General features: G+C 32.0%; 1 protein-coding gene and 1 long non-coding RNA gene across 2 annotated transcripts; both read left to right on the top strand.

The window, feature by feature from the left end:
• The first annotated feature begins 2,628 nt into the window (after nt 1–2,628).
• Nucleotides 2,629–9,626, top strand: LOC134707803 (uncharacterized). Its single transcript, XR_010105771.1, has 3 exons — nt 2,629–2,733; nt 6,758–6,853; nt 8,280–9,626. It is a non-coding gene; the product is annotated as an uncharacterized LOC134707803 (long non-coding RNA).
• A 4,078-nt stretch (nt 9,627–13,704) lies between these two features.
• LOC134715875 (uncharacterized) lies at nt 13,705–15,285 on the top strand. Its single transcript, XM_063578444.1, has one exon. It carries the CDS (start codon nt 13,705–13,707, stop codon nt 15,283–15,285), a length of 1,581 nt encoding a protein of 526 aa, XP_063434514.1.
• Nucleotides 15,286–18,381: the final 3,096 nt, after the last annotated feature.

Below are 18,381 nucleotides of genomic sequence, written 5' to 3'. Positions count from 1 at the left end.
TTTGGAAAACCTCAGAAAAGTGATGACCAGAAAGAACTTTTGATCTTATGTGTAAATGATTTTTTTCATTTTTAGTAAAGATTGGCGGTTTTTAAATTTCAGTTTTACAAGCTACTTAAGCGATTAAGTCGGGAAATACTGAACATGAAACATCGTATATTTGCATGTATATTTCTTATAACACAGTTTAACAAACAATGTCTCTAAAATGTAAAATTATTATTTAGAAATAACATTTGATCAGTATCATCACCGGTATTGTTTTATTACTGACTTTCTCCACTCTATCATGAGAAGATTGAATTTTCTGTTGTTTTCGTTCACTGCAAATCCCACCGAAAATTATAAAAAAAATTGCTATCTTCAAATTATTTCTAAGTACCAAGATTTTAAAGCATTTGATACATTTTCTAGGATTACCATTTTGCTTTATTTTCTATTTCCAGCTAATAGTAAGTAACAACTATTTCTTTTTTAAATGATGTTACGTCATCTTGATAAAAAAGGGAGACGAAAGATACCAGAGGGACAGTCAAACTTCTAAATCTAAAATAAACTGACAACACCATGGCCAAAAATGAAAAGACAAACAGACAAACAATAGTACACGTGACACAACATAGAACACTAAAGAATAAGCAACACGAACCCAACCAAAAACGAGAGGAGATCTCATGTGCCCCGTAGATTAGTAGATCCTGCTCCTTATGTGGCACCCGTCGTGATGCTTATGTGATAACAAATCTGGTAAATAGTATAATTTGGTAGGTCACATTCGTGAAATGGAAGGGGATTGGTATCACATTTCTGTTGAAATAACTAATTTCTGGATTTAGAAAACTTAGTCATGGAGAGTAAATAAAATTGAGAAAGGAAATGGGGAATGTGTCAAAGCGACAACAACCCGACCATAGAGCAGACAACGGCCGAAGTCAACCAATTGGTCTTCAATTGCTCCTGACTTGGGACAGGCACAACATTGCGGCGGGGTTAAACATGTTTATGATATCTCAACCCTCCCCATTTACCTCTAAACAATGTAGAAAAGTAAACGCATAACAATACGCATATTAAAAAGAGAAGTCCGAGTCCAAAGTCAAAAGATGTAACAAAAGAAAATAATTAAAATGACAATAATACATAAATAACAATAGACTACTATCAGTCAACTGACATGCCAGCTCAAGACCTCAATTAAACTGATTGAAAGATGCACAAATTGAAACAAACCAAAAGATAATACACTAGTAAAGAGTATTACATTTTTGCAGTTCTGGATGAAAATAAAGAATTTTCTTTGACATGTTCAGAAGTCATGTTTAACATTAAAACTTAAACATACAAGTAGATAAAACACAAATATATTTTTGAATTGACCTTAATAGATCATGGGGACTTCAAAAGCCTATCACTTTGTAATGCTCTGGCCTCTTCATATTCTTTATGCAAAATAAACCGTTTAAATCGTTTTAATTCCACAATTTTTTTAAATTGACATGATTCTGGTAAATTAAAAAAAAAACACCCAGAAATGTTGCATACTGTTTATTGTTTTAAGGAAATAGTTCAAATGATGTGAATGGTTTTTAAAAATCACTATTATTAATTAAACTGGTTTTTTTAAAAAGAAAATTCTTTCATTTTCATCTTTTTTGGGGTTATGCTTTAAGCTTGAGGTAAACAAATACACAGAAACATAAACCAAATGCGTTTTATAAATGTTATAGGACTGAAAACCGTAATTCCATTTGCAGAGTAAAAACCAGGAAACATTGAACTTTTGAAACAAAAACAAAACACAGAATCCAATTAAACGCAGGTCAGATTGATAAATGTTGATAATATGTTAACATTGGAATTGACAACATCTATTAAATGACATCATGGGTTATATGTGAAAGTATTCAACGATTCACTTTGACAAACCAAATAAATAACAGTATGCAGATTATTTGTGTGCCCTAAATCCAAAAAAAATATGATTGAATTCATCCTCATTCAAGTGAAACTTAATATAGGTTTATAATCGTTTAAATTTACAAAATAAAAGCAGACACGATTTGAATGATAAGAATTCAAATAACATAGCAATGAAAAAAAATGGGTGCTACGTATAGTAATAATAGTATACATGATTATATTTTCAGCTGGATCCACAGGTAAGTAAGAGATAAAGCAAATAAGTTTACAAAGTTTTGAATAATTCTGAAACTGTTACATACAATATTCATAATGTTTTGAATAATTCTGAAACTTTTACATACAATATTCCTAATGTTTTGAAAGGAACATATAGGAAGATGTATACCCATAGCTCTTTGTGTTACTTCCTATGCTACTTTTATTACGATAAAAGTCTGGAGAAAACATATCAAGTCAGCAATAGAATTAAAAGATATCATTTAAACCATACAAAATAGATTATGTACACTCCATCTTGAGTGAGACTGGGATCATTTATTTAGTAAGTCCAATGTCTATCTTTTCATAATACATTACATATCCAGTTAACTTTGAAAGTTACGTATAATAAAAGTAAAAGTACTTTGAAGAAAAAAATCCCATATCGTGTTTCGATAAAATTGTTTTCGCAGGAATAGATCGACTACATATATAAACTTCATTTTCCAGCGTCTTGTGCAGACTCTACGTTGATAAGTTGCAATTCAGGTTTATGTGGTAATGCGAATTTAAAGGCAGTATGTCCAATGACTTGCGGTACTTGCCCTGCTGGTAAGTGACTCTGTTTTTAAAACTATTTAGTATGGTACGTATTAGGAATCTGGACAGCTACTTAAACAAATGTATGGTATATGTACATTGTCGGAAACTATGCCATTCATTTGTACAAGCTTTACAAACAGGACGAAAAACAAGGCTCTCTTACTCCTGTTACGTTGAAAGTACAAATATGTTTTATATTTCCGACAGTTTGCATATTCTGTTTCCATCTTCCTATTTTCAACCGGCATTAGTTGTATAATAAAAAATAGTTATTGACAGATTAAACGCGAAATGCAATGAGCATTACAAAATGAACTATTACGCGAACTAAATAATAATATGACTGATTGCTCAAATATAGAAGCGGGGTAATAGCAGATTTATTGTGCAGACCTTATTTGTTCAAGTTAAAAAGTAAAACAAAGAAAACAATTATTTGTGTACCTGTTATTTGTACAAGGATTACCTGAATTCATGATAAAGTACAGAACATCACTTTTGACATATACATCTTCATGAACATACGATACATAGCTGGATCATCAAGATGTTTGTCTAAACATTTTTATTTAGTGTTGACTACTATTCTTTCTTCAGTAAAAGATGACCTTCAGAAATATTGTGATAAGATATATTCAACCAGTGGTGTCTATCGAATGTGAATTCTCAAAATTTCCAAAGATCTACTGCTAAATCTTAGGTCACAATCTCTGTAATTTTGCAGCAACCTTTGATTTTTCTAAACTTAACACCACTATTCCCCATGCTCAGTTAAAAATCGACTTCACACCATATCACTAAACAAAGCGGTTTTTTATATTATAAAAATGGGAATCGTAATTTTTTTTATTTTGAATTATACTGATTTTTAATTTGTGAAGAACCACACTGATTCTAGTCTATGTTAGACTTTTTAATCAGCAATATATTCATGAGTTTAGAGAATTAATATTTCAACACTGACAGAAGGTAATCCGATGGGTTCTACTTGTGTATTCCTTCTGGATGACTCGTTTTTGTACTCGTATGAAGCAAAATTATTTCAAAGCCTCTGAAGGAGAAAAGAACGCACCTTAAGTACAAAATTCTTTTAGTTTACTTACAGTTGAATTACAGGCGTCGTTTCAATGAATACTGAGGATTCATTAATATTCATATGTTATGTGGTTACATTTGAACCCCGAGTTTACCCATATTTCAGTTAGTACTTGTATCTCATTTATGCCAGTTAACTTAAAATTAAGGACTCGTTCATACCATCATCTCTCCATCAATGTTGACCTATTCCCGAATATGACTGTTGTACCGAGTGTAAGTTTGCATTGCGATACGATGTGTCTCGGTATTTAATAATTCAGCATTCCTGTATTTATTTTTGATGTTTCTGTAATGGTTTCGGTTGGATAATGTGTTATTAGTTATTGTTTGTTGTCAAAATAATTATAAAATAGCCTTCAATTCCGTCATTGCCATGATAATTGTGCGCCACTGTTTATGTTATCATATAATCTCTGTCTTTGATGACATATTTCAGTTGTAGTTCTGTGCTTTGTATGTTGTTTCGACTATTTTATTGTTTGTTCGTGCGTTTGTTGATGATAATTGTTCTTGCGTGTGTATGTGCTGTATTTTTGTCACGCAGTGTTGTAATTTTCGCGATATTTTCAACATTGTCATATAAGCGGGAGGTTTTATTCTAAAAACCAGGTTCATCCCACCATTTTTTCTTTAAATGTACTTATCAAGCCGGGAATATAATAGTTGTTATAAAATATATCATTTCTATGTATGTCTACGTTTGTTTGTAAGTGCGCTCCTTATGAATACTCTTCCCCAACAAAGCTATTTGTAATATTATAAGCAACACGCGAAGGGTTCAACACCTGGATCAGGATCTGCTCACCCTTCCGGATCACCTGAGATCCCCCAAATGTTTTGGTGGGTTCGTGTTGCTTAGTCTTTTGCTTCCAATGTTGTTTCTTGTGTACTTTTATTTGTCTGTTTGTCGTTTTTTTAGCCATGGTGTTGTCAGTTGATTTTCGATCTATGAGTTTGACTGTCCCTTTGGTGTATTTCGAGCCTACTTTACGAGGAGGAAAGATTAAAAATGACACTTCATAAATCAATGATCAATACGATGTGTCTGTGCATTAACTAAGTAAGGAAATTTTTACCGCGTCTTAGATTGTGGTTTACTACTTACGTCGTCTGATTTTTTAATTACCGAACGTGACCTATTCCCGAATATGACTTTTTTGCTCAGTGTAAATTCGCATTGCTAAAAGACGTGTCTTGGTATGAGTTTTTAGCTATGATGTTTTTTTTAGTAATTCTGATCGAATCTTGTTTGTGCTTTTACAAATTGTGTTTTGGATTAAGATTTGTCTCAATTGGCACCCATTCCAGTATCTAATATCTATAAAAACTCACTTAGGAAACCATGCTGATATTTTTGTACGCCAGACGCGCAAATACTACAAGAACTCATTAGTTGCGTGCGCAGGAATCAAAACAGTTGAAAGGCAAAATCGAAATAAAGTTGATGCTACTCTGGAAGTATATCCCGGGGAAGATTACATAAGCCGTATTTGGCACAACTTTTCTTGAATTTTCCCCAATGCATTCCAACTTTGCTTCGCTTCCAAATTATTTTGGTATGAGCTTTTTTTTTGTCTGCACATCACCTATGAGTTTTATAAAGATGAAACGCGCGTCTGGCCGGCGTATCAAATTATAAGCCTGGTACCTTTGGTAACAATTTTCACACCTTGGTCAAAACTACTGGTGGACGTTTCGATCCCGAGAGTATCACCTCCCCAGTAGTTAGCTCTTCGATGTTAACAATGAATATCAATCAGTGGTAATTTTTATAAATTTAATGTTTGCAAAAGTGTGAAATTATCGAAATACTAAGGATTTTCTTATCTCAGGAATAGATAATTACATTAGCGGTATTTGGCACAACGTTTTGAAGTTTTGGGTCCTCAATACTCCTTAATTTTGTACTTATGTAGACGAAACGGCCTTTGGTGTAATTTATTATAAGCCATGTACCTTTGATAACCATGTGAAGTTTTAAAAAACAATAAGATAAAGGAAAGTATTAACAGTTATTATTTAAAAAAAAAACCATGTCAATATTAAATGAATAAATGATCATACTTTGAAAAAAAAGACCTATTATTCAAACAATAAAATTCATTGAAACTGCTATCACTGAGAGCGTCACTGATGAGTCTTATAAAGACGAAACGCGCGTCTGGCGTACTAAATTATAATCCTGGTACCTTTGATAACTGCTATCACAAAGATGTTTGATTGTTTATTGGCATATATTTGTTGCATTAGGAGAACGCGTTTTAGAGCAAAAAATCGATATTTCTATTTCGACCAACTGTGTTTCTTGTCTTGCGGGATTGTACCCTTATTTAGTTGAGACAGGCTTCAAATCTTTTAACTTCTGGTTTGTTTCGCTGAATACATGATGTCCTCCCAATAAATATCTTAATGTTCAGTTACTTTGTCGAACGTTTTTATGAAAAAAAAACGGTCGGTTGAAACAAATCTAAGGATAAAAGGGATGATTTCAGCTTCCCAATTTAAAAATGTCCTTATCTTTAATACTATATTCAAGCAGCGTCTGTATACGGAGTTATTTCTCCAAGTTTATCTGATATTGGAGATCTTGCGTTTTCTCATCATAGTTTCAAGGATAGACGTATCACAGAGTGTAAAATTGAGAATGGAAATGGGGAATGTGTCAAAGAGACAACAACCCGACCAAAATAAAAAAACAACAGCAGAAGGTCACCAACAGGTCTTCAATGTAGAATGTGTATTTATCATGAGAAATACGACGAGTGCGGGTAGTGAAGATCGATTTGATATTAGTTAAATTGTCGTTTTCTCATCGTCTGCCTCTTTATTTGATGGATGTTTCTACTTAAAGACATTATTTGCTTGTCTCATATCTTAAACTCTGGAAATTAAGTCAGTTTTACTGAAAATATATCATATATTGAACTACTTTCAGCATCATGCAAGGACAACCCACTTATCCACTGCATTCCAACTTTATGTGCTATTCCTAATTTAAAAGCTGAATGTCCACAAACATGTGGGTCCTGCAGTAAGTACTGTAATTTTAATTGTTAATTGCAAATTGTGTCACAATAATTTTTGTGTCAAGAATTCTGAAAGAAAAGAAGACTTTTTTTGACTTTAAAGAAATTACTTTTAGTATTTTATCTTTTTTTTGTATAATGAAGTGTATATAAATGTATACATTCTGTGTGGTATTATGAAAAAAGTGCACCCGAGCACTGTGATTGGTTAGGTATGCATTGTTGTTTTAGATACTTTAAATAGCTTTGAGTGACATCAAACTCGAGTAAAAAAAAATATAAAAGAGAAATTTTCTGTTTTGACAAAAGTCTGATTATCTACATTTAAGGTGTGTACATATCTTAATTGATACATTATGCACGTGCATGTCCACACTGTACTAACTTCATATACAGGAGTGTGCTAGGCAGAAACTGCTCCAAGAGAGGCGGAAAGAATAATAATGGCACTCCGTATATTTTATGATTTTCCTTTGTTTTCCTCTTATAGTTGATGTGTTTCCCTCGGTTTTGATTTTTAAACCAGATTTAATTTCCCTATTTGACTTTTAAACACCGGTATACTACTGTTGTCTTCATATATAGCAATGGCAGTAATTATGTTCGTCTTTTTAAAGCATTACCAAAATTAATTAGAATTGAATACAAATAATAGCTTGATTTCATGTTTAGCTTTATAAATATTTCGATATGAGTGTCACTGATGAGTCTTATGTAGACGAAACGTGCGTCTTGCGTACTAAATTATAATCCTGGTAAATTTGATTGCTATTCACGACATTATAACGTTGAGGAAATTATTGAACAAATGGATGCTTATATACTCCGCTAAGTTATCTATGTATCCTGTTTTAAAAAAAAATCATAATACAGTGAAATCTGATTAAACCGAACCCTGAATAAACCGGAAACCTGTTAAATCTAAACTTGTTCTGAAGACCAATCATATCACATTTTATGCATTGTGAACCTGATGAAACCGAATAGCCCCCAAAACCGAACAAAATCTCAAGTCCCGAAAGGGTTTGGTTTAGTCAGGTTTTAATGTAGTTGTTACATGATTTGGTTTATGTTTTCTTACATAAAAGTTTGCACTTGCAATACTTGTATATGGCTGTGGTTGTTAAACGAGTAGGGTCATGGTTAAGGTAATTACATACGAAAAAGCTGTCGTCGAATACAGATACGGATAGATACAATTCAATTGCAGTATTTTTCTGAAGTCCTGTGTGACTTTTAAGTTGAAATAATACTTATCATACGGTATATGTATACAGAATAACTTAAAGAAAGATTTTTTTACCAAATAGTCACTAATAAACTAGTCAGTCTTCTCATGATTTAATGCATTGTTGTATTTGGGTTTTTTCCACACTGATTTTAAATTTTTCTAAACAAATTGATCTCAATGTATTTTATTTTTAATTTCAGATTCAGGATAATCTATTAAAATCTTATTCATATTGATTTGTTATTTTGCAACGATACCAGCATCTTTAAAAAACAAATTCCACTAAAATTAGATAAAGGAGAAATGGAATTAGCGTCTACATGACAACAACAAAAACATCTTTGTTTTTTTGTTCAATTTTTATTATAGCAACCTTTTAGCATACTAATATGTTGTCAAATACTGCATTGCAGAGAGTAAATATTACAACATAGATCAGGCTAACGGTAAAAACTGATGGGACACATATATAGTTAGTTTCCTCTTACATTTATATATTTATACCATGATAAAGGATTAAGCCACTGTACTGTAACTAAATCAAAACATACATGAATTAGCCGATATGATATGTATTGGAAAGTATTGATATAAAATTTCTTTTCAAACCATACAATGTCAGTCTTAACAAAAAAACCTAAATGGAAACATTTGTCTTTCTATGTTGTGATGTAACACTATTGTTTCAGGTAAGGGTGAAGGTTGGTACCTATTGAAACGTTCAAACCAGCTTCATGTTTTTGAACCTGTCCTAAGTCAGAAACCTGATGTTCAGTGGTTGTCATTTGTTGGTGTGGTTCAGTAATGTTTCTCGATCCTCGTTTATTATATAGATTAGACCCTTGGTTTTCCTGTTTGGATGGTTAAACACTAGTCATTATTGGGGTCCTTGATAGTTTGCTACTCGGTGTGAGCCAATGTTTCATTTTTAAAGACCGTACTTCGACCTATAAGAGTGTGCTTTGACATTCATACTGAACCTGCTTGTACTCAACGAATGATGCTAATTATTAACTTATTTCATTTGCATTCACATATTTTTATTGTTTGATATATTAATGAATATTGGCATTCAAATGAGTGCTAATTGTTTTTGATAATATTGCATCGCCGTCTCAGGTTGAAGGGTTAGAGATAAAAACTGTCTGTTTCAAGCTAGGAGCGTGTTGTCGTCTGTCACGTCCGTCTTTTTTTCTTTTTAAATACATTTAAAATTGAGAATGGAAATGGGGAATGTGTCAAAGAGACAACAACCCGACCAAATAAAAAAACAACAGCAGAAGGTCACCAACAGGTCTTCAATGTAGCGAGAAATTCCAGCACCCGGAAATTTGTTCCTTTTGAATTGATCATTTTTTAATATTCAAGAGCCTTTCATAGCTTATCAAACTATATTAGTTTTGATCACTATTGAAGGTCTTACGACGATCTTTAGTTCAAAACATTCTCCTTTTTTTTTACTGTAGATATTTGTCTCAACGACATCATACGACATATCATTTTTCCCGATATAAACTAGTTTTAGAAAATAAAATGATTACAAGGTCTTTCTGTGTTTTCATTTCTTTACTATTTCTCACATAATTTTGTCTATGTAACGGAACTACACTCAACTGATATTTAAACATATTTTGCTATAAAACCAGGGTTGACCCACTATTATTTTCGGAAATACCTGCGACTGCAACAAGTAATGAATAAAAGTTGTTTTCAATCACATTTGATTTTGACTGTTTTTTATGGACTTCCCCTTTAAGAATTTATTTCTCGACGAGCTGTAAATAGAAATGGATTATTGACGAAAGTGTGCTTTCTACGTACATATACGGTGGAAAAGTATGTTCAAGTATCACTTCCCGGCTGACATTTCATACTTAACTTTATTTTTGACAAATGTATTAGCCATTAGTTTCAACAATCAAATAGATAATATAATAGTTGAAGAGTAGGTAAAAAAAATTTTTTTATATACTATTACACAAACCTAGTTTTAATCCGACAAGAATATTGCCTAGATTACTGTGGCTTATTGTGACAGAGTAAACTTTTGTATTCTTGTTTTTCGTTTGTATAATGTACTTTGTCTATTTGCCTTTTTATTTCCTTTGTTGACATTAGTTTTTGTAGTGATTTTTTAATTAACACAATGTTGAATGATGTACCCCTATTTTGACATTTTTAACTTGTATTTCTGTTTGCTTTTTCCCCACATCATTGTCAATATAATAGAATTTTATTCGACTGTTATATAAGTGAGAAGTTTAACTAGATATAAAACCAGATCTGATCCACCGTTTTCTACATAAGTAAATGCCAAGTCAGAAAATGACAGTTGTTATCCTTTCGTTTGATGTGTATAAGATTTTTTGATTCTAGAATTTTCCGCGTAGATTTTTTGTTGTTGTTTTACTTTTTGTTACTGATTTTTGAAGTTTCTCGCGTATTCAAGGTCTTATGCATCCTTGACTTTCAATTTTAGAGGAGTCCTGATAAATAAAAGATCTTAAGACTCGTTAGATATACAAACTTTTATTTTTAATTTAGATCAGTAAAAAGATTGATTAATTGTCATGTAGTCTTTTGATAGTAATTTCATCGAACATAAGAGCAGTGGGTATGTCATAAGGTTAAATGTAATAAATAAAATTGAGAACGGAAATGTTGAATGTGTCAAAGACAAAAAAAAACGACTTTAGAGTAGAAAACAGTATATGGCCATCAATGGGTCTTCAACACAGCATAAAAAAACATTCCACACCCGGAAGCGTACTTAAACTGGCGCCTTAACAGAAATGTGTACTAGTTCAGGGTTAATGGACGTCATACTGAACTCCGAAATATATAAATGAAAATAAAATTAAAAATCATATAAGACTTACAAAGGCCTGAGACAGATGCAAAAATGCGGCGAGGGTAAACATGTTTCTCAGCCCTCTACCTATACATCTAGCCAATGTATTTGTATGAATATTAATTTGATAGCACTATTCTTTGAAAGTCAATACAAAATAGTTTCCTCTAAGATAAATAATGAGTGGCTTTTCTATCACTGTTAGCAAGCTAATTCTGAGTCCGGAATATGACAGTTATCCATTCGTTTGAAGTGTAAGTGCTTTTTATTTTGCCATTTGATTTGGAACTTTCCGTTTTGGATTTTTCTCAGATTTCGGTATTTCTATTATTTATGTTTTTGTTATAACTACAGTATCTTGTTTTTTATACGAGTCACTTCTTATGGGAATTCGCTTTTAACCAACCGTTGATAAATTTGCCATCAACAAATTATATTACTATTCACCAAATAAGGTTAAAAGGGACAAATCAAATTATTAACAAAAAATACAGCACAGCTGAAATATCTCAACTTTGTGTTACACAAATTTACTGACAACAATGTTCCTTTTTATCAATTCCTCGGCTCATCATCCCTGTTCAACTAAGTTTGGTGTTTGGAATGATTATTATTTGCTTTTAAAAGTCAGGTAGTAATCCTCTTATATTTACCTCATGTCATGAATCAGTAGTGTACTTCGTTTTTGTAATTAGGTCCGTTTCTCATTATAAATAATCAATAAGTCAGCAATGTTTGTTTTTGTTTAGAATGACTTTAAGGTGCTAAAGTCTGGTCAAGTCACGAGCGACGACAAAGATCTCTTTTAAAAGTATAAAGGACGTTCGAAACTAATAATAACTTTCATTTCACTTTGAATCGAATATATTGGTTTTTCTACTTTTAAATTGAATACTTTCATTTACCTGTTTAAAGATGCTTATTGAATAGTTAGTAGAGCTATTATACACTTACAGACTTATAAAAGTCTCTGTAAAGTTAGTAATGCACGGAAAGGCTAATATGTTTATAACTTTTATAATTACTTGCCAATTTTGGATGTGCTATTGTCATATTAATACATGATTGATCTCACGAGTGATTGATTTGAAAATAGATGGTTTAATTTATGCTATACTATTAGTTACATAGTGTGCTAGTGACCAAATATGATATATACAGTGTCAGTAAATTCCATATGGGGTGAGAGCGAAGCTCGAACCCCATATTGAATTTACTTACCCTGTATATATCATATTAGATCACTAGCACACTATGTAACGAATTTATCTTACCGACTATCTTTATTTGTTGCATTAAGACTAAAGTTGTCTTATTTGCTATCATAACACATTTTCTTATTTCTGTATAAAAGTGTTCAAGTTTTCAAATTTAAGAACCTTCTTCAATTGGTCTGCACTAAAAACTAATGTAAACGATAAATATCTTTTATCAACAAACGTGACATAACAATAGTCGTTAGTCGTTAATCCACTACTAACCGTGTATTGAAATAAGCCCCGCCTCCCTACTAACCTAATATTGAATATACATGGTCTCCACGAGGTCGTTTTTAACCAATCATATTCCTAGAAATGTATAGGAGGTAAGATAAAGGCATATATTACCTTAGCCGTATTTGGTAGAACGTTTTGGAATACTGGATCCCCAATGCTCTTCAACTCTGTACTTGTTTGGTTTTTAACTTTTTTTTTATCTGAGCGTCATTGATGAATCTTACGTAGACGAAACGCGCGTCTGGTGTAAAGAGTTATAAGTCTGGTACCTTTGACAACTATTTGCATAGCTGTTGGTTTTTTTTAAATATGATTTTGTTTTGTGATTTACACGGGGTTTTTTGTCGTGTACTCTTCATGATCTGCCTACCACCTATGTTACAGTGAGTTATTATTTTGTTATATATAAAACAATAAACAGTTATATTCATATATACTGAATCCGATTCGTATTTCATCAAATAATTCTCATTTTAGTGATGCTCAAGACTAAAGTTATCTACAATACGCAAAGCATAATACAAACGTTAAAGATCTGATATCATCGAAAAGGATAAAAACTATAGAGCAAACAATCAAAGGAATCCTAGCAGTTTGACAATTTCAACGTGAAGATTCAAGTTACTAGTATTGAATAATTTCTTATAGGAAGACGAACTTATATAGTTAATGAGTGAAAAGTTTAAAATTTTGGAACATTGTAATCAAAATTAATGATCAAGCTCACGTTTCTATATTTTTGTGATAGAATCGAGCTGAAACCTTGACAATCTTTCCACCTGTGTTACCTGATGACGTAAGCTGTAAAATACTTCCGTGTTCTGATTTAGTGATTGGATTTAGTAGTCAAGCACTCGGTACTTCTCGGATGTTAATGTCTGTTAGTAGTGGAAATATACGATGTGAATCGATTGGTTCTCGACTTGTATATCCCTTTTGATAACAAACATGGCGGAGGCGGGTATGAAAGCTATAGAAATTGACTCTAAGTGTAGAATATGTCTGTCCTTTTACACAGAACCACGGCTATTGACATGTTATCACACTTTTTGCACACCATGCCTTGAAAAACTCGAAGTTCATGAACAAAATATAACATGTCCGTTATGTAGAATGAAAACATGTTTACCGGAAAATAGTGTGAACACTCTTCAACTTTATCCTTTTCCACTCAAACGGTCAAACGTAGAACGTAACCCATTCGACATTTGTGAATTATGCACTGATGACAATATTGCAGTAGCAAAATGCGTAGATTGCACGATTTGTCTATGTTTAATGTGTCGAGATTATCATGGGAAATTAAAAGCGTCAAAGGATCACGTTATTGAATCATTTGAACAACCGAAATTAGATAAAATTAAAGGCAATAGTCTGGACGATGTCAGTGAAGAATGCAAAGATCACAAAAAAGATACCACATTGTTTTGTAAACCATGCAATCTTTGGCTATGTAGTGATTGTTCAGAGAAATCACACCGTCAACACGGTGTTCAAAATCTAGCAATGCTAATTCAGTCGAAGAAAAAGATGGTACTGTGTAGAACTGCATGCTTAAAATCTAGGATTTCAGTTCTTGGTAATGTGGTGGAATTGATTAAACAAGAAGAAAATAAGTGTTACAAACACTGCAATATAGTGAAAACTGAAGTAAGAGCCCATGCTGAATGTTTGAAGTCTATCCTGTGTGATACAATCGACATTCTAACAAACAAAAATTTGGATATAATAGACAATATTAAGAAAAAAGATTTGAAAGTTCTTTCAATTTATTTGACGGAAACAGAGACTGAGCAATTGTCATTAGCGGGTCTTGTCAAAACTACAGACGATTTCGTGAACAAGTCTCCAGATAAAAAGTTTTGGAGAGAATTCCCTGATATTGGTAAACATCTCGATAAGGTCCTAAAGAAACCCGAAAAAGTCTTACGATCATTGCACAATATAAGATATGAACGGGGAGAATATAATGAAGCTAAGATAGAAGAGTTGTTCGGAAAAGTGACCTCAAAAACTTTAGGAACCGTCATTAAGCCTGTTTACCCGTCAATTGCACTTCCTGAAATATTGTCAAAAGCAAACAAGTTATCTTGTTTCAAGCTTTTAAATAAAGATGTTACTGACATGCTTCCCGCAAAAGATGGTACTGTTTTGATATTGACAGAGACATTGCTTTATAAGTATAATTATGAAGGAAAAGTGTGCTTAAGTTATTCTCCTCCAGCTAACATTGATAGAGTTTTAAAAAATACAAGAAACGAACTTTTATTTTGGGGTAAACAGTGTGCAATGAAACAAAGAGGTACAACTTATAAGGAATGTTATAAAGTTTCGTTCGAAAACGGTTTGGCGGGTACTTTAACTCACAATGAAAACTTACTGGTTTATAATACAGATGATAATCTGATATATGAGGTATCAGACGAAGATGGTATTCAAAATAAAATTAGAATTGAAGATCCTGAAAACAAATTACCAGGGTCCAACTTAATATCTGGATCTCGCTTTAGAATTAAACAAACAAAAAAGAAACTCAATCTTGCTATGACGTGGTGTAAAAACATCGTTGTTATCACCAATAAAAATGGAATTATCCTCAATGTTTTTCAAAGAAAAGACGCAGAGTTTGAAGCTATAACAACAGATAATTATGGCAATATTTTAGTAGCCGACTATAGAAACGATAAAATTGATATTTTATCAGAAGATGGTATATTTCAACAGAACTTATTATATAATACAGGAGATGGGGTTTACGGTACTCTACAATTGGACGTCGATGAATTAGGCAATCTTTGTGTTGTCGACTCTGGTGAGACCGAACATGAAAAAATTGTGACATTTTTTTCATATCTGTAAAAAGTACGTTTCAAATCAAACTGTACTTGTTTGTAATTAATTCAAATAATAAAACAAATACTATAATGATTTGTTATAGAAAACATGAAACTGTTTTCTTTGGTATTCAAAGCAAGTTTTAATCTAACAAGAATAGTGTATAGACAGTGCTTTGGTACTGATTCTCATATGTCCATGCATATTGGAGTATTTGAAAATGCTTTACTTTCATTTTTAGTGTGTGTGTGGGGGGGGGGGGGGGTAGAGGGGTGATCTGATGAAGGTTTATACTGAAAAAGGTCTTTAGACTCATTAGATATATAAAGTCAAAATTATATTTTTAATTTAAATCAGTAAATAGATTGATTATGTATCATTTAGTCTATAGCAGTAAGTACATGCATCGAACATACAAGCAGTGTATTTCATAAAGTTAAATGAAATACATGCATTTGAAATTTTGAATAGATAAAGATCTTATAGTAATAGTCTCTAAAATTAACTGCAAAACACATTTATATATGATCGCCTAACAAAACTAACAGAAGAGGTATTTTTACCACTTGTTAGCTAGTTATTAGCTATAAAACCAGGTTAAATCCAGGTTTTTGTACATAAAAAAATGCTTGTACCAAGCCAGGAATATGACAGTTGTTTTCCATTCGTTTGATGTGTTTGAGTTTTAAATTTTACCATTTGCTTTCGGACTTCCCGTTTTGAATTGTCCTCGAAGTTCGGTATTTTTTATTTTACTTTGAATTATATCTACATAATCTTGTTTCTTGTACGTGTCACTTCTTATGGGTATTCGCTTTTAAGGAAACTGTAAACAATTTGCCTTCAACAAATGATATCACTATTCAACCAAACAAGGTGAAAAGGGACAAATTGAATTCTTAACAACAAGAGTTCACAATTGAAATGTCACGCTTTCTTTACCAACCATTTATATCTTGTTGATAGTCCTGAAGGTAAAGCTTTATTGCAACTATCAAATATACTTTACATGATCCAATAAAATGAGGCCAATGTCAGATTAACAAAATTTGAAATATACACCAATCATTCCTTACACTAAATATGCTTGAAATATACTAGTAGTGACCTTTTGTGCATTTAAGAAACAAACTTTTCATGAAAACTTAATATTGATCAATAACCAAGAAAATGAGGCCCAGGTAAGATGAGCCCTTCCAGACAGATATATACACATAACAATCATTCAATATCCCCAAATACCCTATTGATAATAATATCAAAAATATAGAAAAAAATAATAACATTGAGTAATGAACCGTAAAAATGAGGTCAAGCAAATTAAACATGCCAGACTGACATATACATTGTAAAATATTTTCATATAACAAAAACTATAACCACTGAACCATGAAAATGAGGTCAAGGTCATATGACCCCTGCCAGTTGAACATGAACATTCTAATCCATCCATACACAAAATATAGTAGACCTATTGCTTATAAAAATTGAGATATAGACTTGACCAACAAAACTTCCAAGGTACGCACATACCAAATAAAGGTATCCTATTATTCATAATAAGAGAGAAATCAACATTAAAAGAAAAAAAATTGTAATGAAGTCACTGAACAATGAACATTAATTCAATGACAAGAGACATGCGATAGACCGAAACTTCATAACATATAAGGCATCGATATACAAAATATGAGGCATCCAGGTCTTCCACAGCTTTTCAGAAATTAGCCAACGCTGCCTCCGAATCACTATCCCTATGTAGAGTTTTCTGTGATAAAAATGCAGGCTTGACAAAAATACAGCATAGCTGAAATATCTCAACTTTGTGTTACACAAATTGACTTACATCAATGTTCATTTTATCAAGTCCCTCAGCTTATCATCCCTGTTCAACTACATTTGGTGTATGACTATAAGGTGCTAAAGTCAGATAGCGTTACTCTTATATTTACTTTATGTCATGCACACGATTTTGTAATTAGGTCCGTTTCTCATTTTAAATTATCAGCTGATCAACAATATTTGGCTTGATATGGAATGATAGTAAATTTTGCATGTCCACTTCATCTGACATTTATCTGTTGTTTTCATAGATTATTGAGTTTAAAAGAAGTCAATACTTAACTCTTGAGTTGACTTTCAATTTGTGTGTTCTTGTTTGAAATCATTATTATTTCTGAATAAAACCAGATGCTCCGCAGGGCGTAGCTTTATACGACCGCAGAGGTTGAACCCTGAACGGTTGGGGCAATTATGGACACAACATTCAAGCTGGATTCCGCTCTAAATTTGGATTGTGATTAAATAGTTGACACAGCATAGGTTTCTGACACAGAATGAATGTATTCAAATGAACTTAAAATTTTTGTTTTCTCTTAGAGCAATTCACTATGCTGTTGAATATTAATCCTCTCAAAAAAATGTTTGAAGAAATTTTCTTTTTATTTATGAAATTTCAAATGAGAAAAATTGAACCCAATTTTTTAATCACATCCCCCTTTCCCTTATTCCAAAACTAATTTCAATTAAAATATTCTAATGGAGTTTGCAACAATTACTACTCATTTAAATACATCATAAAATATTAAGATGTAGAAAAACTGCTTGTTATCACTGAATGGTAAAGATTATTTAAATTTATCAGTTGGTAGTAAAAAGTGAATATACATTGTATATTGTATATAACAAAGATTTAAGTTGATTCTGGACAAAGAAAGATAACTCCAATTAAAAAAAATTCTTGCAGATATTTCTTGCTTACTATACTGGACAAAGAAAGATAACTCTTAATTAAAAAAAAATTTGCTATTTCACAATATTGTGAAATTAGATATTTCTTGCCATTGCACAATACTGTGCAATTGAAAAGACTTGCTATTGCACAATACTTAATATAATAATTTTAGATCCTGATTTGGACCAACTTGAAAACTGGGCCCATAATCAAAAATCTAAGTACATGTTTAGATTCAGCATATCAAAGAGGCCCAAGAATTTAATTTTTGTTAAAATCAAACTTAGTTTAATTTTGGACCCTTTGCACTTTAATTTAGACCAATTTTAAAACTGGACCAAAAATTAAGAATCTACATACACAGTTAGATTTGGCATATCAAAGAA

Source organism: Mytilus trossulus, chromosome 1 (assembly GCF_036588685.1).
Source record: "Mytilus trossulus isolate FHL-02 chromosome 1, PNRI_Mtr1.1.1.hap1, whole genome shotgun sequence".
Classification (NCBI taxonomy): Eukaryota; Metazoa; Mollusca; class Bivalvia; order Mytilida; family Mytilidae; genus Mytilus; species Mytilus trossulus.
This window is presented reverse-complemented; position numbering and strand designations above follow the sequence as displayed.

Coding starts and splice junctions, on each gene's coding strand:
- LOC134715875 (XM_063578444.1), top strand. CDS start 13,705: ATGTGTCGAGATTATCATGGGAAATTAAAAGCGTCAAAGGATCACGTT.